Below are 24,624 nucleotides of genomic sequence, written 5' to 3' on the forward strand. Positions count from 1 at the left end.
TGTGGGTAAGTCTGTAGGACAGTTCCTTAGTGACTGATGTGGGAGTCCCATTGTGGTGGTGCCGATCGTGGTCCTGGATGCTGTAGGAAAACAGGCTGAATGAATCCTTCCCCTCAGAGCTCAGGCAACCCCATGGAAAAGGAGACTGGTGGGCCCAGAGCCAGGAGTGAGAGAAGGCCCTGAGAATTCACATCCCTCTAAATCAACAGAGGCAAAGCTCATATGAACTCAGAGACTGAAGCAGCTGCATGAGGCCTGGGCCAGGCCCTCTGCTCATTCTCCCAATTTAGTTTTATAGGTTTCCTGAACACACAAATGAGTGCATTGATTCTCTGATTCTCGTGCCTCCTCTTGGGCTCTTTCCTTTTGTTGGTTCATCTTGTCCAACTTCGATGTGATCATTTTTATCTTATATTTTATTTTTTTTAAAGCAAATGAATGAAACCCTAGCCACTAGGGTAAAGGTTAACAACTGAAGTGTCATTTAGACCTGCGGTGAAAGGGAAAGTCAATTTTCTCCAATGGAATAACACTGGGTATATATCAACCAATCCAGGGCAAGCCCGTGCTCAGTAGTTGACCAGCATACAATAGTTGTATCCACAGCTTTTTGTGCTTTTGATTACAGGTTTTTTTTGGGGGGGGGGGTTGTGGCATTTTGTTTTCTTGGTTTTGTTGTTGTATCGAGTTTTTCCTTCTTTATTCAGAAAGAATGTTGGGTAGGTAAGAATGGAGAGAGGATCTGGAAGAACATGGGGAGAGGGGAAGAATATGATCAAAATATATTTAAAGTCAAATACTTTAAAGTTTAAATCGTTTAAAAATAAAGCAGGCTGAGTAATCCAGAGGGTGCAAGCCAGTAAGCAGCACCCCTCTGTGGTCTCTGCATCAGCTCCTGTCTTCAGGTTCCTGCCCTGTTTGAGTTCCTGTCCTGACTTCTTTCAGGACTACAATGTGGAAGTGGAAGCCAAATAAACCCTTTCCTCCCCGAGTTTTGGTCATGGTGTTTCATTATAGCAACAATCACCCTAACACCAGGACATCATCTTTCATCCTCAGGCATAGTTCCCTTGACGATATAGGGCGAAGTCTTCTGGAGACTCCCCTCTCCGCCAACACCTGGAGGACACCTTGTCTTTGCAGTCTCTCAGCTCTCTAGCATACGATGCCCAAGGCTGAGCACTGGGAGACCCAGCAGGCAGCTTGCTTGCTTGCAAAGTCCTCTGCGCATGTGGGTGGACAGCATCTGACCCCGTCGTCTGAGACCCAGAACCAAGGTTCTGAGAGTTGTGCTCACACTGCTCTGATGTAGAACTCATGATTTCACAGACACCAGTCCATGCCACGACCACTGGCCTAAAGTCCTGTCAGAAGCTCTGGACTAGTAAAAGTTGTATGTGGCCGAGAGCTGCCCAGTGGGAGATGCTTCAGGGCCTAAGCTCTCCTAAAAGAGACACTGAGCCCCAGAACAGTGCCTTCCCAACAGGCTGGGCTAAAGTCAGGAGGCCTGGAGCCAGGAGGCATAGGGAACTCCTTTTCTGCTTTGGTGAAGAAACTGGTGTTTCCCTCCTCAGGCTCTGCTGGCATGAGCCAGGACCCGTGGCTTAGCAATGTGAGTGGTATGAGTAGTTATGGGCAGAGTCAGCCACCCCACACCCCCCCTCCCCACCCACCCCCACCCCCCCCCACCCCCCCCCCCACCCCCCGAGCTGCTGCTGGGGTCAGCAGGGCACAGAGCTCACACCTCATGCTGGCCTGTTTCTTCAGTAAAGCCTGGGACAAGTGCCAGGGGCCTTTCCTGGTCTGATTTTTTCTTTCTTTCTTTTTTCTTTTTTGTTTGTTTGTTTGTTTGAGACAGGATTTTACTATGTATCCCTGGCTGGCCTAGACCTCACTATAAGATCCTTCTGTCTCTGCCTATCACATCTGGCCCTGGCTCAATGCTCTTGAAGATACATAATGCGTTCTGCAGGAAAAGCACTGAGGCACAGTTTACTAGATTCTATTTGTTTCAGAATAAGATATATCCCTACCCTTCTGTGGAGCAAAGCAGGCCTCCTGAAGACAGACACCTCTGTCCCAGGCCACAGATGGCAGGGCCCACTTGGCTCAAGCTGATTGGAAGCATGAATTCCCGTAGCTCAGCCTTTCCTGGGGAACCCCTGAAAGGAAGTGCAGCAACTCAGGACCTGGCATAACATGACCACTATGTGACTACAGGGCCCCTGGTTGTCCCGAGGCCAAAACTCAGTCTTTTCCGATTGAAAGACAGAGGTGGGAGAGGCCACAGCCAGGAAACAGTTATGGGCGGCTCCTCCATCTTCCTCTCCCAGCCTCAGGACAGGGGTGGTGGGGTCACAAAGGCAAGGTTGGATGCTCTCACTCCTCCAAAGCCCCCCTCATCCAAGGTCCCCACTTCCACGTGTGCATTCTCAAAGGTTCTCAGGGCCAGACACCGGGGTACTGGGGGAGAGGGGATCTGTTGCTCTAGCCATGAACTGATGGCACAAGGATGCCCAGAAGCTCCCATTCGCCAAGACGCATCCCTCCTGACACAAGGGCCTCCAGGGTGGTTGGGAGAGACCTTGCAAATGGAAAGATGGTATGTGTGTAGGGTCTTGCAGACAGTGTCTGGTGTCACATCTTCCTGGAAAGCTTGAATGTGAAGAAGGCTTTGCTGCTACAAAAAAATTGGGAAAATAAGCAGGGCATGGTAGTGCACACCTTTAATCCCAGCACTCTGGGAGGCAGAGGGAGCAGGATCTCTCTGAATCCAAGGCCAGCCTGGTCTACAAAAAAATCCAGGACAGCCAGGGCTGTTACACAGAGAAACTGTCTTAAAACACACACACACACACACACACACACACACACACACACACACAGACACACACACACACCAAACAAAATAAACAAAACACAAACAAAAAATTAAAAAAAAATTAAAAAGTTGGGAGAACATTCTCCAATCTCCACATTTCAGATCCAGACGCGTAGGATATCGTTAGAGCAGCCCTTAGGCTAGTCAGCAATGGATCTGCACCGTGCTGCTTCTTCCAGAGCTGGGAAAAGACCTTAGAGGCAACCATGGTGCCCACAGGTTCCTCCTGAGGGCTATGGCACCCTCAAAACCCAAGAGCATTTTCCATCAAAATCAGGAACAAGAGAAGCCACTTCCACCATCTCAGGACGTCCCTCAGCTCTAGCCGAGCCAAGGGAGAAAATGGAGACAGGAGGCTCTACTGAAGGTAACAAGGAAATCATTCAGGTCTAAGCCTCCGCTGGAGGGATTTAGGGTGGACCGGAAAATCAAGAGGGAGCCTGAGGCAGGATACTGAAACCACCACCAAGAGCAGAGTAGATTTGCTTCAGATTTGCATCCTGTCAGGTGACTGTGAATGAGCAATATAACTCACACAGTGCCACCTTGACCCGGGGTGGGGGTGGGGGGACGGGACCGGACAGGGGCGGGCAGGGCCCTTCTCCACCCCATTAGAGCGTTGTAGCCTCTCTCACAGGTCAGGCAGGTGTAGCTTTGAGCTCTTCAGGCAAGAGCATCAACACCCACTCCTGTTTATTTCTTTTCATGCTTAAACAAAGGAGCAGAGACAGTTTTCTTTTCTTTCTGTTTTCTTTTTGGTCTTGGAAGTGACAGAGGGGAAAGGAATGTGGCCTCACAACAGCAGAGCAGGTATCTCCTAACCTGAGGCCTGTTTTCACTTCTGCCCTCCCTCTCCCCTTCCCAGTCCTGGTGACATAGCAGCATCTCAGATCAAGGCAGCCCGCAGGAGCCAGGGACCCATGCTTTGAGTGGAATGTGGAAGAGATGCAACTAGGTTCCTGGCTCAAGTGTACAGAGACCCTATACGGGCTGGAGGAGAACCCGTACGTGCAATCTGGTTTCCTCAAGCCTGAAGGGCGGCTCGTGCTGAATAACGGAGGGCAGGCACGGGAGGATGCCCTGTAGCTAGGCCCAGCACCTATACCAGGCCTTTCACAGGCTGGGCAGAAGGCCCTGTTTCTGTTTGAGAATGCCTAAGCCTTGCAGCCGCTAGCACACAAAGCAGCAAACAAGTCACTAAGCTCCAGGACACGTCTCGGCTAGGAGCGCTGAAGCCCCGACTGATCCATTCAGCTGAGAGGAGCCAGGTACCCTAAGCTGGGTCCCTCCCCATGCACACCTGCCCCTCTGGAGTCAGGCCAACCACTGTGCCCAGCATGTTTCTGCACACAGCCAACCAGAGACACATGGGCCCCTGGGACAGAAGTCAGAAGTTCCAGGACAGCAGCTGCACCCTCATTGTCGGTGACCTTGGGAGAAGAAGAAAGGGTAGAGGTTACCAGGGGGTCAATCATAGGGAACAGGACCCTAGAGGATTTAAGTATTAGGACAGAGCACTTCTGAGTTTGTATCAGTGTCTCTTCAGTCTTCTCCTTTGGGCAATATAGCTTTGCAGAGACCCCAGAGGCCGCTCTGCCTCCCCACCAGCTCTTACCAGGTCAATGAATTGTACTTCCCTTGTTCCCACAACTTCTGCTGCCCATGACTCAGTCATGCCAGAGGGCGGTAGAGAATCTTAGATGGTGGCAGGCTTTGGAATACAGGATCAGCCAAGTCCAGTAGGAGGGCCAAACACTAGGAAGTCTGTAAGCAAAGTCTGCTGTTCTAATGAGCTCACTGCACAGGGAATCCTTGAGTCCTTCAGTCACCAAGACACATCCTCTGCCCCCAGGGTAGGTAAGGGAGGGAAGACCCTGAAAATAGATGATGAGTATGTATTGTGTGGATGGATGGATAGGGGGTGAGATATCAGCCCCAGGTGTCTGGCTTATAGATAGAGCCTTTCTTCAGCTCCAAGCCTAGCCATTGTTAGAGCACAGATACCAGTAAGCACTGGGCTAAGCTGAGGTATTCTGGAGAAATATGTCAACTCTGCAGCCTTAAACTAAAATGGATGCCTAACTCATCTGAAGCACTAAAGACCATCTCTTCAGGGCTGCAAATAGGCAAGTAGCAGGACTATAAAGTGAATCAGACAGGAAGTAGGGACACAGCCAACTTTGGAGAGCAGATTCCTGTATGATCTGCATGACAGGCTCCATTTATTCCTGCAAACCTCAAATCTCATTCCCAGCAAGCTAAGTTTGTACGTGTTGACAGGAAGAACGTTCAGAGAACACAAAATCTCTGTCTAGGAAACAACTCTAGGGAATGCCTAACCTGAGACAGAGAATCTGCAAATCGGGAGCTGGAGAGATGCCTCGGCACGTCAAATCCCAGCACCTGGATGGGAGTGGCTACTCCCTTGTGATCCCGATGCAGAAGGCATAAAGGAGATCCTCTGCTTGTGTGCATGTATGACAGCATGTTTGTGTACATGATTCCATGTAGACAATGAGCAATTGCAGCAGATTAGTGATCTACAGAACCAGAGGGACCTTGGTTCTCTGGACCTCTGAAGGCCCTTGAGATTCAAAGGAGGAGCTCAAATCATTAAGATGCATGTTAGAAAGCCACATGTAGGGCTGGAAAGATGGCTCAGTGGTTAAGAGCACTGACTGCTCTTCCGAAGGTCCTAAGTTCGAATCCCAGCAACCACATGGTGGCTCACAACCATCTGTAATGAAATCTGATGCCTTATTGTTTATAATAATAAATAAATCTTTAAGGGGCGAGCAGTGCTGACTGGATCAAGCAGAGGTCCTGAATTCAAATTCCCAGCAACCACATGATGGCTCACAACCATCAGTACAGCTACAGTGTACTCATATATAAAATAAATAAATCTTAAAAAAAAAAAAAAAAGAAGTCACATGCAAACAGGTCCTGGGGCAGAGAGCCTCACCTATCACCCTAGCAGCAAAATACAGTTAATCTATATAAATATAGCACACAATCTTCTTGGTGCCCAGCATTCTAACCTACCCAGGCTCTACAGACTGACCTACATCCAGGTTGGAACACATCTGAGAGATAGCTACCCTGGGTAGGGAGTTCCAGATCTCTGAATGGCCTTGGGGTGCCTCTATGTTCTGGCTAGGCTCTGTGCAATTGTAACAGGTATACTTGCAGCAGTGTGTGTGTGTGTGTGTGTGTGTGTGCATGTGTGTGTGCACAAGCACACCCATGTGCAGCAGTGGGGTGGGGTGAAAACTACTTCTCCTGTCCTAATGAATACTTTAAGGTTTGAAAGAGAGAGAGATAGAAAAAAACCCAGCCCTGGGAAACAATTAAAGCTAAGTCTCTCTAGCCACCGCGGCCTGACCTTTCAAAATGCCCTTAAACATCCTGTAGAGACCTTCATTGGGAAAAAGAACAAGCTTTGAGGAGACTCTCAAGGGCTCCTGGCCTCGAGCCTCTCTTTGTCCTACAACTGGGGCCTTCAAAGAAGCCCTTCCTCTCCCACTCTCGGAGCTGGCCCCTTACCAGCACTGCAGGGCAAGCTTAGCTGCTCTGGGCTGCTGACAGGCTAGAACACCAGGCCTCTCCAGAAACCCACATTCTGCAGAGTGCCAGGCCTATCCTATCCCATCCCACCCCACCCTGCAGTTTGGGGGCACCTCTCTACGAAGACCCAGCCTTCTCCAGAGCTAAGATAGTTAAAGGGCTTACCCTTCAGCTCCCCCCAAAAGGCACAGGAACAACCTGGAAGTGGTTGCTGTTTAACACTGCTTCACCCTCAGGGGTTGGTGTAAATGAGCCAGCTTGTGCTAAAATCAGAGGGACAAGCCTCCTGGATTAGGATGCTGACTCTAGGAGGAGTCAGAAGGAACCACGAGGGATGCCAAGCAGGGGAACCACATAAATGCTTACAATGTTACAAAACACAGCTCAATTTAAAAAAAAATCCAGCAATGAATACAAATGAAATAAACCTGTATTATGTTTGTGTCACAGCTTGACGCAGAGAGGAACTATCCTCAAGGCCTTTGAAACACAGGAATGTGGAGACCCTAGATGTGTTATCTATCACTTCCCCAGTGGGGACAACCTTCCTGGTGGAGGGTATTAGGAGTCTTACATCCCCAAACTATCCTATTGCGCTGTAATGAAGTAAAAAGGAAAAAAAAAACCCATATGTATAACATGCATTACTAAAAACAATTCAGTTTTGTATATATAAAATTAATAATTGTTATTATACCATTAAGCTTTGCTATAAAGAAAAGGAAAGGAAAAGAAAAAGTAACAGTGTCAACACCAGAAGCAATACACGCTCGGAACAAGAGCAAGCTGGAGCACGGCACAGCCTGGTCCCAGGCCTGGGCTCTCAGGAGCTGTGAGGGCCTCAGGCTTGGCCAGCAAACAGACATTGCCAAGTGAGTGTAGTGTGTCACAAAGCAGGGATGCTAGCAGATTCTGTGGTCACTCAAGGTCTGGGGCTGACTGGGGTAGGTGACTCTGAGGGGGCAATCTGAGCAGCAGAGGAACTCTTGCTATGAGCAGTGGGGGCGTTCAGGAGCGCTGGGCAGCCAGGACTCGCTGGTTGGGATGGCACTTGCTGTTCAGCTCCAGACGTGCTGGATAAACACTGAGACCGGGAGCAGAAAACACACACAGCTAGGAATGGATGACACGGTCAGTTCACCAGTGACAAGGTGAGCCTCAAGACCACAGTCACGTGGTGGAGACCTGACATAGTCTCTGTAGGAAGCAGCTTATGTGACGGCTTCAAACCATCCTCCAATTGGGTAAAGAGAGTGACTTCTTGATGAATAGTTCAGGGAGGGATCTATCAGATGCAGCCCAAAGCAGGTGGGGTGAGGGACTCCAGAGATGGGGGTGTTTGAGACCACGGCCTCTCACTAGAAAACAGGTAGTATTTTGCCCAAAAGGTTCAGACAGGTAGGGGCACCCAGAGGCTTTGTACCCAGACACCTTAACATGCTTACCTCCTCCAAACTGTCTGGTCTGCCTGCCTACCTGCCTGCCTGCCTGCCTGCAGGCTCCCAACATGATACCCAGTGGCAGTGGCGAGGACAGGGCACCGGGAGCCAGTGGGTAGGAAGGTCTGAGCCCCTGTAGAAGGCCTGGAATTATAGGCCTTAGTTTCCTTCTGGAACAAAATAATTACAACCTTCCCAGAGGACCTGAATTCCCTGAAAGCAATGCAGAAGTCAGCTGACAACCCACAGGGGAGCAGAAGTGCCGGAAGAGAGCTGGTTTGCTGCGTTCCACTAAGGGATGCTGTTCAAAGAGGCTGGACAGGGGAGACCCTGGTGTTGGGGAGCGGTGTATAGTGCACTTGGGGTCTACAGGCATGTTCCTCTCTCTACTCAGCTGGCACAGTGCACTAGCACCCACAATAGACTGGATCCCGATCAATATCTGCTCTCCCAGGAGAATGAATATCAAGAAGCAGGAAGGTGAGAGGGGCCATCATGTTCCTCAAACTGGCTGTCTCGCTGTCTTCACAGATGGATCTTTCTGGAACAATAGCTTCTTCCCTCATAGGACAGACCCTGGAGTTCCACATTTCAATGGCCCTTTGCAGATGCTACTGCACAATTAGGCTGATGTTGTGGGGGCAGAGAGGCAGTGACCCCAGCTGCCTTTGTGGACTCTGGACCAGTCTATCCTTGAAGCTGTCTCCCCTCTGCTACACGAGAGGCTGGCACAGACAGTGTGTGCAGGTGGTAATCTAATGAGCAATATGCTGGGAATGTTGACTGAGCAGAATGTAGAGGAATTTTAATTCAGAACACGGCTGCTCTGGCAAGAGATAACATCCAAAGACCTCCTGTGTGATCTCGACAGAGTACAGACATGCCTTTAATCCCAGGAGACAGGCAAGCAGATCTCTAGGTTCAAGGCTAGCCTGTTATTGAGAAGGTTCCAGGTAAAAACAAGAAGAAAACCTCAGGCCCAGGCGTGGTGGCACACACCTTTAATCCCAACACTCAGGAGACAGAGGCAGGCAGATCTCTGAATTCTAGTCAGTTCTGGTCAGCCAGTTCATGGAATTCAGAGGCAGTTTTACTGGGAGGGTTTTACAGAAGACAGGCAAAAGAAAGAACAAGCTAGACACAGGTAAAGACAAAACAAGCCAGAGAATGAGGAGCCAGAAGATTAGAATAGATTGCTACAGTTAGTTTGAAGCCAAGCAGGACAATTCTGTGAGAAGTTGAGAGAAGTCAAGTTGAAGCAGTCAGCATAGACTATTTTGAGCCAGAACAGCTGAGTTGAACCAGCCAGCCAGAGGTCAGAAAGAACTAGAAAGGCTGAGCTTATTCAGCCATAAGTCTGAGGGTGAAAACATTCTAGGTCTAGGTTAGATTGTACGGAGACTAGAAGCTTCCAGGACTAGGCTTAGGTTAGCAGACAGAGGTAGTGAGTCCCCAATTACATCAGGAGAATAAAAAATATGTTTACAGGAGAATGACTGAGAGGTGAGTAGTGCCCTGTAGACTTAGATCTCTGGAACGTGATTACGCCAGCTTCTATGACATGCTTCCACAGATAAAACCCAATTAGATATTTCTGAGATGATTACATCATTAGGGGTCCATGAGGAAGCTCCAGGATCATGGAGTCTGACTAGAGGGACGGTGCAGTGCACCTGAAAGGACCAGGAGAGTTGGTTACCCTCTCCCTCTCCGAGGGAGCCCAGCCGGCCTTAGCTTTTAGACCTCTGACTCTAAAGGACATGTTTGTAGGCCCTGCTTTGTAGAATTGTTACCATGGCTACAGGACAGGGGGATATCCAGGGCATGGGTGCACTGTACTCCCTGGCAAAGTTTTAGAGCTTTCAGTCCAACATTCTGGCCAGTCGAGGTTGGGCCTACATGCTCCCTTGTTTAAGGCCTGTGGTGTCTCAGTAGACCCCTAGGGGTTGGGGTCCTGGGATGGTATCAATCTTTGTAGGGAAGTGCCATAACTTTCAGTCCACACAGCACCCAAGCATTGTGCCTCTGCCCACAGATCACCCACTTAGGAAAACAGAAAAGAGGCACTGTCAACCAGAACAGGTATGCTGTACATCTCTTGGCCAATCCCTAGACAGAACCTGGCAACCATCAACCCAGTACCTCCTGTCTTTATATAGTGCTGTGGTGCATGGTAGGCAAAGCCCTATCCCACTTTTATCAGCCCCGAGGCCTCTTCTCTGACCCTATGTGGCTTCCTGTCCCCAAGGGTAGTCAGCCTCTTCTCTCCTGGACCCTCTTCCTGACTCCATGGTGCCACTCTTGCCACCCTCCACCACATCCTCCCCCCACTCCCAGGCTCTGAATAGAGCTTTGTCAGCTATAGCAAAGTCTTCTCCTACTCTGGTCCCCACAGTACTGTCTCCACCAATGTCATATTGAATGCCTCTCACCTCTAGCCTGTGGTACCAGGGTTCTGAGCTTTCCATTAGAGCCACTATAAGGCAGGCCTCAGGTGCTTTCTCACCTCCATTGACCCACCAGGGGCATTATGAGGTTGGTATTGTGGGGCAGGAAGAGGTAGCACACCCTCTTGTCAAAGGAGCCAACCCCACACATGGCCCAGCCTCCCTAGCTTGTTTTGACAAAAATGAGCAGATCTGCTCACTACTGAGTCCTGTATTGGAACCCTTGTTTCTAGGAGACCAGAGTCTGCCTGGAACTGCCTCCCACAATCTCCTATACCCCATTTAGATTTCAGCTCATGTCACCTTCTCCAGGAAGCCTTCCTAGATAACAATATAGGTCTAGGTTCCCACCAAATAATCTGTTTCAAATCTCTGTCCCTTCCTTCCTGGAGCATGCCTGTGTGATTATGACATGCTAATTTGGGACCTGTGACTCAGAGATGTCTCCAGGATTCTACCTACCCTGCTAGCCCATATCCAGTTGAGCATTTGGAGAAAGGTATGTGGCAGACACAGTAGCCAGAGGAGGAAGGCAGGACAGGGGGTGCGGGGGCTAGAGAGGAACCTGAACTCATACCAACCCTTTCCAGTCTTTGCAGGCCCTCTGCCCAGGGAGCACCCACTTATACACAGGAAAATTGGATGGTCAGCTCTTGCAGGAGGTGGGGGGACTCCAGGCAGCAGCATGGGCTGGAGCAGAAGAAACCTGCCCTGCCCAGCCAGGGATATAGACTCTGCTTCCACACAAGAATCTCTAAGAGCTTCTTGCCCCAGCCAGTAAACTCACACCAGAACCCCTGGGTAAACAACTCCTGGAGCCCAGCTAGAGAAGGTATGGTGGTCACCTGCAAAGGCAACTGCCAACAGGTTCATTCCTAAGCCCACAGTGTTGCTGTACCCCTCACACATCCACAAGACAGGTGCCACTGTCACCCTACAGTGACAGACAGGGAACCTGGGATCTCTGTGCTCGTCTGTGCACTTAGGAGCCGGGACAGCCTAACCTGTTTATCTCTCTGGATCAGGACCTACTTGGAGGAGCCACTGAGTCTGATACAAAAGTGATACCACATCCTAGGAAGGGTCAGGGCACCCAGCTCCCCCATCATCCGTCCAGTGTTGGAGGGTGTCTCTACCAAGCCCCCATCAGTTAGCTGGTCCTTCGGTCATCCATCAAAGCGAGTAAAGATCTCTCAGGGATGAGATACTGAACTCCATGGCTTTGGAAGAGAATAAATATACCTAGCTTCTCTTGATGGCTCCCGGGATACAGGAGAGAGGCACTCTCCTCCCCTAACCTTGAAGGACTGCTTTTCCTGTCACAGCAGTCTTCCGGTAGCTTTAGGGTCAGGTATGGCCCGCCAGTGAGCTGGACCTTCTCCATCAGGCCTCTCTTACCTGAACTCAATAGCTGAGCAGTTTCCTGTCCCCAAATGTCCAGGCCAGCAAGTGTGCCCTTCACTGGATCCCCACCAGCATCTCAACAGCTTCTGCTTAGAGGACCAGGTCCCCAGGTATCCCTCCTGTGCAAGCTGGAAGGGATTAACTCCAGTAGCACTAGGGGCACTGCAAAGCACATTTGTCCAACAGGGGACCCTAATTCACACAGCAGGAGGCTCTAGCTGCAGACACCAGCTCCATCACTGATGAGCACTTGACTTGCCTGGCAGGAACCTCCTCTCCATGTTTATAAAAGTCCTTACACAAAAGCAGAACACAAGCCAGACAAGCACTGCTGAGCACTTTGCTGCTATAGGAACCCAGTGCCTCACACTCCCAGAAGGCAGAGGGCTGCTGGGTGCATGCCGGCCCAGGCACAGCCCAGGACCAGGGGCTAGGCAAACCAGTTGGGTGAGATTTTTTTTCCCTCTGCTTCCGGATAAACTGGGGCCTGCCCAGAACCTACAAGGCTGCATTCTCCAAAGTGCTGATAAGGCCTGGCTGGGCTTCCAGAGTCCATGGGTCGGTCCCTTTGGGTAGATGTCTCCGGTCAGCATCACTGTCTACACAGCAGAGAGGAATCCAAAGTCAGTTTGTAAGGATGAGGCTAGATTCCATCTCTCACCAGAAGCTGGGTTCAAGCCACATAATCGGGGTATGTGAGGGGGTGGGGGTGGGTCTCAGCCTTCATCCATACTGTCTCCAGCCAAGCCAGTGCCAGTGATCAGCTGCAGAGCAGAGAGAGTCAAGGCAAGGAAGAGAGTGAGGAGGGACACCCCCCACCCTGCACGTAAGGCAGAGCCAAGTGCAGAGTGCTCTAGGACTGGGTGTGGCTGCAGCTGAGGTTCTAAGAGGGCCAGGATACAGCAGGGAAACTCAAGGCAAGTCACCTGACCCTTCTCTGTTTTAGCCTGATGGATGCTCTGCCTTAGGATACACTGCTACAGCCGCCATGTCTGTTTTGTACCTGGCTCATTTTACACAAAGCCCCACCCCCATCCCCAACTGAGAATAGGCTTGGCTGTTATGCATAACCAGGGACCAGTGGAGAGGGTAGAGGCCACAGTAGCCTGAAAGCTAGCCCCAAAGCCTACCTCCCAATACTACTTCCTCTCCTGGGACCTCCAATGTAACTGACAAAGCAGTGAACAGGCTTGAGAGGTATCTCAGACTCTTCTTCCTGAACAGACCAAGGTTGGTGCTGCTAAGGACTGAAAGACTAAAGAGAGGCCTGGGAAACCATAATGCAAAATGGCGGAGTGAGCACATGGCCTGGGCAGACAGGTCACTGAGGGGGACACCGAGTCAGGGGTCTAGCTGGAGGGAGATTCAGGGCTCTTGTCTTCTGAGTAGAATCACCTGACATGACCTCCATGTCTTTGTACCATGAAATCAGCATTAAGCCAAGGATTAAGAAAAAAAAAAAAGAGGCTGCTTAGAGCCTCAGAGGCCTTAGACCTCTGCAAGAGTCATCCCCAGCTGTGACAGTCACAGCTGGAAGTGGCTATCAGATGTGAGTGTGTCCAGGGAGAAGTGCAGGCAGGTGGCATCCCTCATAATGTTTCCAGACACCCCACATGGGGACCACATGGCCACCAGAGCCACACAGCCCCAACTCCATGAGATGACGCCCAGCAATGCCCCCCAAGCCTGGACGATGACACTCCCTCACTACACATGGTGCAATGTCCAGACCCTACACAGACCACCTGAGGATTTACTACTAAACTACTGAGTGAGTTCTCCTATAAGAGCTCAAGAGACTGTACCCACCACCGAGAACTGCGTGCACCTGGCTGCACTGAGACGCATTCCGGAAGCAGCACACCTACAGAGAAGGAGGGACAGGGCATGCCGAGTGGAACAGCCAGCTTGAGGCGCTGAGGCCAGCTCCACTGCAGGGTCAGATGCTCTCCTTGCCTTTCCTCCCTCCTCCCCAACAGTCAGAGATGCCTGGCCCATGTAAGCAGGAGGTATAAGACCACTAGTGTTAGCCGGGCGTGGTGGCGCACACCTGTAATCCCAGCACTTGGGAGGCAGAGGCAGGTGGATTTCTGAGTTCGTGGCCAGCCTGGTCTACAGAGTGAGTTCCAGGACAGCCAGGACTACACAGAGAAACCCTGTCTTAAAAAACCAAAAATCCAAAAACCAAACCAAACCAAAACAAAAGACCACTAGTGCTGGGAAGGAAAGTAAAAGAAGTTCCCTCTTCCCTCGGAATGACAGAAGGTGAGAGCCTGCCTTATATCCTCCTTCTATCCCTTTACCCCAATCAGAGTTGGGTAAATGGCATCCCTTTCTCAAAAATCCTAGTAGAAAACTCATGGGCCTTGCAGACAACTGGCTGCAAAACTCAAACAAACAAACATCCGATAATCAGACCCTTTAAAGCATCTCTCTTGGGATGTGTGAGCTCCAGAGACAACATCAGAGAGGGCAACAGTGTTTAGGACAGCCCCCTTTGAGTGACAGGCCCAGTGTCTGGCTCCCTAGCATCTGGATTTGGACACAAGCTCATGCTGGCTGCTTTGGGAACGGCAGGCACCTGGTGAACACAAGACTCACCTGCTCTCGGAACCAAAGTTACATTTCAAACTGGGTCAAGAGCTCCCTTATTTCTGGGGCCACGTGTTGTGTGGCATTTGCAGCCTCAGTTATAGCTTTCCGATACATCCCCTTCTTCTTACGGTTAAATCTCAGTTTGAAAAACTCAGAGAAAGGGGACAGTTTTGAAATAGACAAGAATGATGTAGTTGGAGACCCAAACCATGAGACTTTCGCTTCTTGCCAAGAGGGCTCTCCATCCTCCTTCTGGCCAAGGCTGATGTCAAGGACACGCGCTGGCCACCAAGGAAAACCATGAATCTTACCCCACACAATGTCCCCTACAGCCACCGTCCTTCCGTCTTCAGTCACACACTGTGAGACGCTCTGCGTGTGCAGCCTGACTGTGAGGGGAGGGACTGTCTGGCGAGTGTCAGCAGAAGATGAAGGAACAGAGGCACTGTCTCCAGATGACAGGTCTCCTGTGTCTGGAGATGTCACTTCGGAACCAGATGATTTTAATTCATCCAGGCTGTCGGTGCTGCACACAGATTCATTGGTACAGTCTGCTCTCCTCCCAGGGCAGTCGACAAGAAAAGCCAAGCCATCACGGCCATGTTTACTTTGGGGAAACCTCTTGGGGTCATCGTCCTCACCAGAACTTCCAGAAGACAAGTCCTCTAGCCCATGGGTGGAGCCATCGGCAAAGAGAGCAGGCGAGCCGGCCAGGGGTCCCCGTGGGCATCCGTTCAGCTCCTCCACCAGCTCAGCCCTGTACAGGGGCTCACGCTCTCCATCCCCGAGCCGGTGCGGCTTCAGGCGGATCTTGGGAGGTGGCAGGTCCGAGACAGGAGGCACTGGACGAGTCAGCTTCAGCTTGGGGATGGAGGCTGAAGGCCCACTGGGTGGTCGGTCTCCACCACCCCTGGGCTCCACATCTCTTGATCCCTCTGAGTCCTGGCTGCCATTCTGTAGAGACTGTTGTGGGCAGAAGGGCTCCACGGAGCCATGCACTCTGGAAGGGATCTTGACCACCTCACCCTTACCCTGTGGTGTGCTGTAGGAGATCTTGATGACCGGGCTCCTAGGAACACGCTCGCCAGCCACCCTGTCTTCTTCCCGTTTCTCCCTCTTGCTCCTCCTCGGGGCAGCCATGGCTATGACAGCACTGTTCTCTGGGTCCTCTGGCTTTCGGTGTTCACTGTCAGGGCCACTGCCTAGCCTCCGGCGGGGTTTGGGGGTGTTCAGGGGGCCAGGACTGGCCTCCTGAGGACTCACAGTACTCTTGCATTTCTCACACAGTACCTGACGTGGCCGCAGACGGATTGTGCTAAGAATGAGTCTGCCAGGATCCCGGTTTCGGGAAAGTCGCCGGCGGGTCCGCTTGATGGTCCTGGGTGGGGGCTGCGGCACCCACTGCTGGTAGGTGTTCCTCAGCCATAGTGGGTGGGGGAAGGGGGCACCCTCAAAGTAAGGTGGAAAGGGAGGCAGGCTCCCAGCAGGCACAGGCGGTATAAGAGGTGGGGGCGGCTCAGGCACAGCTGCCTTGGGAGTCTGATCCTTCTCAGGGTCTTTGTGGTAAGGAGGCAGAGGTCCTGTCTCCAGCTGCATCACTTCTTCAGTTCCCTCTGCAGGAACCTGGCCATGACAGCTGATGGCAGAGGAGTTGTCAGCCAGAGGCAGTAGCGTAGATGGAGACAGGCCAAAGAGGCCAGACCTGGTAGAAGGGAACAAAGTCAGAGTGAGAATCAGCTATGCCCATCCTAGCTCTGCCCAGCACCTGTCACCTGGGAGGCCACCTGCAGAAATTAAGTCTGGTTTCTTCCAGTCCCATGCTCCCAGAAATAAGGCTCAGACTCAAAATATATTTACAAATATCTAGTCCATATACCAAGGCTCTTCTCTGACTGGATCCTAACTTCTTCTAACTCACTTACTCTAACCTACATTCTGCCACATTGCTGGTCCCATGCACAGACCATCTTCCAGGGTGAATCCTCCCCTGTACTTCATACCATCCCAGAATCCTTTTTGCCTCCTGATGTTCCACCTCTTACTTCCTACCTAAGCCATAGACCATTAGATTTATTATTGGCAGGTGCCACATCCAGACAGACATAAGATATTCTCCCTACAGCCATCTGGATCTAGGTCCAGAGTGGTGGATTGGCATTCAACAGCCTGTGACATATGGCTTTAAAGACTTCTTCTTGGTCAGAGTATTAGAATCTGAGTCTATAGCCCCAAGTAAGAGGGCTTGAGGCTGGGATGCTTCTAGAAGACTGAGAAGAGCATCTGCATCCTGAGACAGGGTGTAGCCTGAAAGAGAGTCCACCTGCCCCACAGCCAGTAGCTGCAGAACCCAGCCCTCTGTTCATATGACTCACTTTCCCTTCCCTTTCTTTAAGAGAACTAGGTACTCGGCTTGCTGGAATCCTCCCCCAGGCAAGCCTCTTGGCCCTGAAGAATGTCTTAGGAGCACCCTGGTCCCAGATGCCTAATATGCATCCGTGTGTGCAGGTGGGAGCCACATGTGGTCAGATGCAGCCAGAGCCACAGCTGCAGCTGCCCTGAGGTCAGAGGCACCAAAGCAGAGCCCTTGGGGTGCTATAACCGCCCAAAGTCTCACCATTGGCCTCCATTTCCATGGTCTGGAGAAGAGGATCATCAGCCAGCCTGTCGCCTCTGGACCGCACCCTCAGAAAACACCACCAGAGGGTGTTGGCAGAAAGGGGAAGCTGGAATACCCACCCCAGGGAGCAGCAGCATTCCTGTGATAGTAACAGGCATCCAGGTTCTGGGGAACAGGGTATTCTGCACTGACAGTACTAAGGGCCAGAGAAGGCCCTAGGAGAGCAGGAAGGAATGGCAAGTGGCTGGTTTGGGAGGCAGGGCAGATAAGAGGCCAGGGGTGGAGAGTTGCTAACCAAAGCTCACTTCCCTGGCAGCTTTCACAGTTACCTGAGGTGGGGGTCTCCTCCAGCCCCTCCTTTTCTGTTCATCCCTGAAGCCTCCTTGTGCTGAGAGGTGCTGTTTGCAGAGGGGACTCCAGAGGGTGTGCTTGCATTAGCCCCAGAGACCTAGGGCAGACTCTGCAGGCTGAAGATAGACACCCGCTGGCTATAAACCCAGGTCCTTTCCCAGGGTCCAGTGGCCAGATTCTCCCGAGAAATGGCATGGCCCTGGCAGCACACAGCCACTCTTCCTTCCTGGAGCTGCTGCCCTGCCCCTGCTTTGGCCACACCCAAGGCCTGCCTAGTGGGTAAACAGAACAGCTCACCCCAGGTCAAGGCAGGCTGGCTGATGACCTTCCCTTAGGATAGCTGAGGGCAACTGCTAGATTTTGGGAGGCCATGGAGCATCAGGGCTCTGCTTTGGTGCTTCTAGCCTGTAGGCAGCAAAGGCTGTGGCTGTGATTTGGGCTCCCTCAACCCTTTAGCAGTTCCACGGAATGACAAGCAGTGACATTCCCTCTTCACAGACAATGAGGTGAAGCGACTTGTAGACATGTCCCAGTCCAGTGATGTTGGGATCCACTGCCTCCAGGTACAGATATGGACATGGCACAGGGATAAAACAAGTGGACAAACTGTGACCTGGCCTGGGGTACAGAGGGGATGTGGATCCCAAGGCTTGCTACCCTCAGAGAGGCCAGGCTGTGGCCCAAGCTGGTCAGTCTCAAGGACAGAAGCTCACAGGAAATGCTATAGGTCTTGGTAGTGATAGGAACCTGTTAGGGTTCACAACAGACTAAGAAGGACTGTTGAATGGGTACAGCTTTGGGATGGAGGGTAGGTATATAGGAACGGTAGCTGGAGATTAAGAAATGATTCACCAGGACAGGAACCACAGCATACATTCATGAAAAGATGGGGACACTGAGCAGGGCTGAGAAGTCCAGGAAGCTATAAAGAGGGGGCCATATCCAAATGCAAAAGCAGTCAACCCCAAGGGGACAGAGACATAGGGCTCCTGGGGACACTGAGGCGCTCCTGTTCTGGATGATGCTCTGATGAAGACACAGTTCTGGGGACATATAGCCTGGACCCAAAGTCCTCAACAAGATACCAGTGGCCAAATCATGTCCCTGGGGACTCACCTGCAGGAGGGTGGGGTATATGTCTCAGCCACTCACTCAGAGTAGCCTGGCTAAGGCCAGCCCATGGACAGGAAGGATACAGTTCTGGCTGCTTGCCAGAGCTCTGGGCTGCCCCTGCTTGCAGCTGCCTCCATCTGGCTTCCCAGATCCACAGGCAGACCCGGGACACATGAGGCTGCTGGCGCCCAAGTGGCACCCTCCCACCCCTACTCTGTCTAGGACCTTCCTCCCCAGCCTGCCACTGCCCGAGGGTTGAGTCAACAGGCTCCTGGATCAGAGGCATGCGGATGTGCAAAGCCAGGCGGGCGTCTGCGGAAGCTTCTCTACATAGCTATGTTGCCAGGAGCCTGCAGCCCCAGGAAGGCCCAAGTCCAAACACCCAAGGCCCCACCTTGGCTTGTCCACCAGGGCTTGCTTGCTTTAGAAAGTCCCTGCAGCCTTTCTGCAGCCCAGCAAACAGCCATTGAGCAGTAGGGCTAGAGAGCTGGATGGGGCCAGGAGCAGGAAGGTCTTGCTGGAAACAGTGGGCTGCTTGGGACTAAGTGTATAGAAGCCTCCAGGGGCTACCTCTGCTTTGGGAGTCAGGTGAGTAGGTTTTCAGGACAAGTCACAGCCTGGATACCAGAGCCATCCCTTCTCCAGAGCATACAATTGGATCTGTCCTATATCCTTGGGCACAGACCCCAGATTTCAAGGAGAATAAGTGGACCCCCACATCCTGCATTTATTAGCATCAATATCATCCCTAAGCCCTAGGGCTCTCCTAGAAGCTCAGACCAGGCCCACTTTACCCCCATGCCTTCCTTGCCCACTCTGTCAACATCTCGGTAGTACAGTCCCCAAGACCAGCATGCCAGTCAGGACCCCAGTACACCAGCTGTGATGCACAACTGTGTGGAATCCTCCAGTTCCTTGAGGGCAGAGAGATGTCTGAGCACTATGGTAACCTCTGTGCCTACCACATAATCTCAGGAATGCCTAACAGCACACTGGCTGGCATATTCCAGGACAGAACTTGGTGCTCTTTAGCCTGGTGACAGGCAGTGACTCTGGTCTTGGTCAAAGATGACGTCACACTGACCATCCCAGCAGGCAGGCTCCGCAGTTGCGTGGTATGGTTTAAGAATCAACAGCTTAGATTAGAAGTCCAGAGTCAGTGGGCCATTGCCGTCTTGCAGACTACCTTTGGCCAGGGTTACCTCACCTGAGGTGCTCAAGAAGAGACATACATACTTCTCTATGCCACCTGCAGAAGAGTGTCAGCCCTGCCCCTTCATGCACGACTTGGGTCAGGACATTTTGGAAGGGAATCCTCACATTTGTAAGCAGGGATCATAAAGGGAACTTGTCCGAGGCTTAGCCTACTCCCTGGCACAGGGCAGCTCCTCAGTGAGAATACAAGCATGCACAGGTAGCCAGGGCAGCAGAGAACTCGCTTCAGGCTGCTCTACAGCCAGGCAGCAGATTCAAGATGTCAGCGGGAGGAGGCACTTGGTACTGTACCAGGTGGCTTATGAGCAAGACCCCCCCCCAGCCATCTGCAGACAAGGAAGGGAAAAGAGCAAACATCTTTCGGTCTAACTTCGTGATGAGCACTGGTGGGGTTGGATCCAGCCTTAGACCCTCTACCCAGCAGTCTATGCGAACAGGGCCACCCTAGTGTGTCATACGTTCAATCTAGCAAGGAGAACAGACGCACAGTGATCAGGAACCATAAAGGATAACAGGGCCACCAGGTCTGTATACAAACTGTGGGAGTTCTGATGCCCATAAAGCACACAGCAGCACCCCAGGAATGCTGACCTGCTTACTGCTTTGAGCCCCAAAGGCTCCCCTGAGGTGGGAGGAAATAGGACTTGGGAGTTCTTTCTTGGCTCATGTCTAAGGACTGAGCCTCCATAGGAGCAAGGATAGGTACTGGACTCTGAGGGAAACTGGTACCTGGGAGGCAGGTCAGCATGTGGACCCTGGAGGCGAAGAGCAGACCCTGCAGCCAAATCCACCTAAGCTGTGCTCGGTTCTGCCTGAGAAGCAGGGCTGTAAACATTAGCTTTACAACTCATAATACTATGGATAGAACACAGGAAACAGAAACAAGGGTGGCCTGCAGGAAAGATCAGGGGTAGGGAAGGAGAAACAGTTTCAAGACCAAGTCTTGGAGGGCTGGGGGGCGGGGCAAGGAAGGGCATCTTTATCTTCAGATTCTCTGCAAGGGCACAGAAGCAACCAAAGCCACTGCAGAGAACTGTTACCACCGGCCAAGCTCCTGCCTCCAAGGGGCTCTGGTTATGGTAGACTGTGGGGCACAGACCCACATACATCCTATAGCTGCAGGTTCCCATGCTCAGGATCCTAGCGGCTAGCTTCTGTTCATGAAGGGTGTATGCATCTGTAAGCCAGGTTAGCCACTGGCCTCAGGGCAGAGATCCCAATATCTCTGTAGACAGAGCCACAAGATAGGAGGACTACCTCAGCCTATCTAATCTTGAGCAGTGGAGCCTGGGAACTGGGGAAATGCAGGTCCTCTGCTGCAGACACTCTCTAGGGAGAGGCCAGAGCAGACTGCACAGGTAGAGCAGGAGTGGAACCCTGCAGGCTCAGGACTGAGCCAGACCTGCCTAGGGAGGACAGGGCAGCCATCAGCAGGGTGGGGGAGGGCTTGCACTGGAAGCTTTCAGGGGACTATTCGGCAGCCCCTGAATGTCACCCCATTATAGGCACTCCCTGTACTAACCAACAAGAGAGGGGCACCAGTCACACGGGAGGCCATATGTTAAGTCACATGACTTGTGCATAAATGGCTTCTGGCACATCTAATGAAGACATAATGTCAGCAGGGTAACTGTCAAAGGAGAAGGGCTCTGCTCTGTGGTGGGAACCCAGGAAAATCTGGGCTTTAGGAAGGGAAAAAGTTGGGTCTTTGAAAGGAGAGCCGTTTTCTGTTCGGAATTCCAGAATAAAGCCTGGCTGGGGCAGAAGAGTCACAGCCTGATTAATGCCTAATCATTTATCCGGCAGTGACAGCGCAATGCCATGTGATTCTGGGTTCAGGTGGCTGTTCTGAGCTGCAGAAGCCCCTGCAAAGGGTATACAGGTGGTCTCAGGAACCAAGCCCAATGCGCCCCTCCAATAGAGGCATTGGCCCTGTAACTTGTATCTTCCACTCCCCCGCAAGGCGCCTCGCCCACAGCAGTGTTTCTACACCCCACAGTCGTCGCAGCTGGTCTCCACCAGCCACTCCTACAAGCCTTGGGCTTCCCCCCTCTTGTGACAGGTGAGGCCACTGCGTAGATGACCCCCTTAAATGAATCACAATTCTGCAAACAGTCGAATTCAACAGTGCGTCTGAACAAAGAAAAGTGCGTTAATTATGGCAGATGTGCGGAGTTTCAAGCAAGGCTTCCCGTGCGCCCCGGTCGGCACCCGCAGCCCCTCTGCGGGGCCGCACGCTCTCCTGCCCCGAAAGTCACCGCGACTTTGGGAGAGAGCCACTTTCGCACCCAGACCGGCGGCCAGCTGGCGCGCCTCGAAACCCCGGCCCAGCAGAAACTGAAAGCGGACGCCGGGCTTTGCTGCTCCTCCCGGAGCCGGCATCGGAACCTTGAATCGGTGGAGGAGTGTCCCGGGAGATTCCGAGGAGTCCCGGGCCCGCGACCCTGCCCCGCTCACTTTTTCGTGCAATCCAGCAGGATCCCGGCGAAGCTGCGCTCGCCACAGCTCACGGTGACCACCAGCGCGCCGTTGACGACCTGTTCCACCCGCACCGGCAACCGGCAGCCGGCCCGCGGCTCCATGCTCCCGCCGCCTCCGGAGGCCGCCCCCGCCCGCCACCGCCGCCGCCGCCGCCGCCGCCGCCGCCGGGTCAGCCCCGCGTGACGCCGCCTGACGTCACAAAGCTCTCTGTGCCGGCCGCCACCGCGGAGCTAGGCTGGGGCGCGCGGCCGCGGGCTGCGCTCCCGGGAGCCGGAGGGCGTGGGGCGGTCCGCCCGCAGCGTGCGCCCCACAACCGGCTCTCTGAGCTGGGCTGGCAACGCATTGCGGGGGGGCCCCACCGGGAGAAGGGTTCGTTAATCTTGACGCCACACAGGCTAGGAATGCCCCCTGGGAGGCCTTGCCAGGAACCGAGGGGTAGCGGGGACACTCCCCGGACCCAGGCCCTTCCCCCACTCTGCTGCTCTGGGTCCCACCCCGCGCCCCACCTCCTTCCTGATCCTGTCCCGGGGCCACTCCCTGAGCTCGGCGCAGCCTGGGGCCCTTCCCCCATGTAGTCTGGGGTCCCCTGTCTACTGGTCTGTGCTAGAGTACCCCGGCAGCGTCTTCTACGCACGACTCCTGTGTCCACTCGGTACTTGGGAAAGTCTGTGGGCGCGTGAATTTGAAGCGAGTCAGGCCTGGCAGAGGAGACTCGGGGTGCCGAGGGACACCAGTGGGGCCCTTACAAGAGGCCTAGTGTCACCCTCACCGCACGGACGACCTGGGCACTGGGCTAACCAGGTGTGCTCGGCGCCTCCTAGGAGATTCTAGGGCTCCTGTCCTTTTGCCCTCGCAGGGCGCAGGGCTGGCCAGCATTAGTGTTGGAAGGATTATTCTATCCAGAGCTCTGGGACCGCTCTCCTGGGACTAGGCGCTGCAGCGTGCTTCTCCTAGTGTACAGTATGAAGAGCCACCTCCCATGAGCAAGAGCCAGGCTCCCCGGGCGTGTGCAACCCGGCCCGCGAGGGCAGCCTGGCCATGAGTGGGAGGCGGTGGCGCCCGGCGGACGCCTGACCGCCACCCTAGACCTCCTCCGGCTTCCGCAAGCACTTGCACTCTGGATCCGGATTCGGAACCCGTAACTGACTGCCTCCAAGGGTCGGTCACGTTGCAACGACCAACGGTGTCTGCGAACCGGGCTCCTAAGGCCGACTTGCATTGCCTTGACCCTGCATTGGTGACACCAGAAGGGCAGGGAGGCACTGACCTCGGATCTACTGGGTCCATGCCCTTCTCAGTTTGGTAATGGAGTTCTTGTCCTGCTGGGACTTGCTTCGGGGCTGCTACCACTGACGCCGCTAAGGACAGCGGAGGCCGCCCCGGCGCCACTTTACCTCGCCTTAAGGCGACACTAGAGCAGATGAGAAAGTCTGGGCGGAGTCCAGCTGAGGGGCAGTACCCCCTCCCACAAGCGTCTGTTTTCCTCACGCCTTCTTTCCAGAGCTGAGTGCTGCAGATTTTGGAGGAAAAAAAAAAAAAAAACGGTGGCTACAGGAACCGTTCCCAGCTCAGTTCCAGGTGGAGGGCTGGTGGGAGGCTGCCCACTCGCTCAGCCCAGATACTAAGCATCTGTGCCTGAGTACTGGGGATGCCTGCTAAGTACAGACTACAGCAGGATATATCCCCTCCCCCACCCACCCCCAGCCAGTTCAGTAGGCTTCCAAGCTGGAGACACCTATAGTCTGAGCAACTGAGCAACTGGGGCTGTGAGTGGAGAGGTAGTCGGAAAAAGACACTTGAGCAAGCAGGTCCCTTATTGAGGGACAAGATGCCAAGCTCTGATGCGGGGCATGGGCAGCGGGCAGGACACCTTGAAAACTGCCTGCTTATTGTGTGGACAAGGAGCTTGCTTCTATTAAGTCCCAGGCGTCACCAAGAAGGGTAGTTTGGTGGTTATAAGGGCTGGTGACTAGGAGGTCTGCAAGTTCACAGGACACGGAACCTAGGGTTCTGCCGGTGGCAGGAAACTCCCAGGCGGTGACGTCGTGAGGAGCCAGGGGCCACCTGTGCAGCTCACTGTGCCTGCCTGGCAGGTTTGTGCTGTGTTTTTTAATGTGTATTTGGAAGCCATTTTATAAAACCTGTTCTCTGTTTGGTAGAATATTTTAACAGCCAGAAAGGAGATGGATTTACAATTTAAACACAAACCTTTCAGGGCCTTGTCCCAGCCCCACCCACCTAGATAGGGAAGGTGGCCAGCTGTGAGCCGCTTTCCAGTTGCAAAGAGCATGGACTGGGCTTCAGGATTCCCCTTCCACAGCTGTCTGCTCCCCTCTCGTCACTAGCTCTGTGCCTGCCTCCATTTTCCAGATGACTTACTACTCCCTTGCAGGCCCTGGCAGGGCAGCACCCCTCTGAGGCTCACTGACTCACTCCATAGCTTTAGTGGGGAGACTCACAGGCCTCCAGACCCATGACTGCGAAGGGTGCTACCAGAGAGGCCTGTCCCAGGGT

At 53.0% G+C, this 24,624-nt stretch overlaps 1 protein-coding gene across 3 annotated transcripts; it reads right to left on the bottom strand.

Moving 5' to 3' along the window:
• Positions 1-3,470: 3,470 nt before the first annotated feature.
• On the bottom strand, positions 3,471-23,133 carry Pwwp2b (PWWP domain containing 2B). 3 transcript variants are annotated; one of them, XM_052196287.1, is made up of 3 exons: positions 17,280-17,496; positions 14,340-16,035; positions 3,471-4,311 (listed from the first exon to the last, which is right to left on the bottom strand). In XM_052196287.1, exons 1-2 carry the CDS (start codon positions 17,318-17,320, stop codon positions 14,358-14,360), a joined length of 1,719 nt encoding a protein of 572 aa, XP_052052247.1. In that variant the 5' UTR covers positions 17,321-17,496; the 3' UTR covers positions 3,471-4,311; positions 14,340-14,357. The 3 variants fall into 3 exon arrangements, with proteins under 3 accessions (XP_052052247.1, XP_052052238.1, XP_052052255.1); XM_052196278.1 differs by lacking the exon at positions 17,280-17,496 and adding an exon at positions 22,087-23,133 and having other exon boundaries at positions 3,474-4,311; XM_052196295.1 differs by lacking the exon at positions 17,280-17,496 and adding an exon at positions 22,087-23,127 and having other exon boundaries at positions 3,480-4,311; positions 14,645-16,035.
• Between the last annotated feature and the right edge of the window lie 1,491 nt (positions 23,134-24,624).

Source organism: Apodemus sylvaticus, chromosome 1 (genome assembly GCF_947179515.1).
Source record: "Apodemus sylvaticus chromosome 1, mApoSyl1.1, whole genome shotgun sequence".
NCBI lineage: Eukaryota > Metazoa > Chordata > Mammalia > Rodentia > Muridae > Apodemus > Apodemus sylvaticus.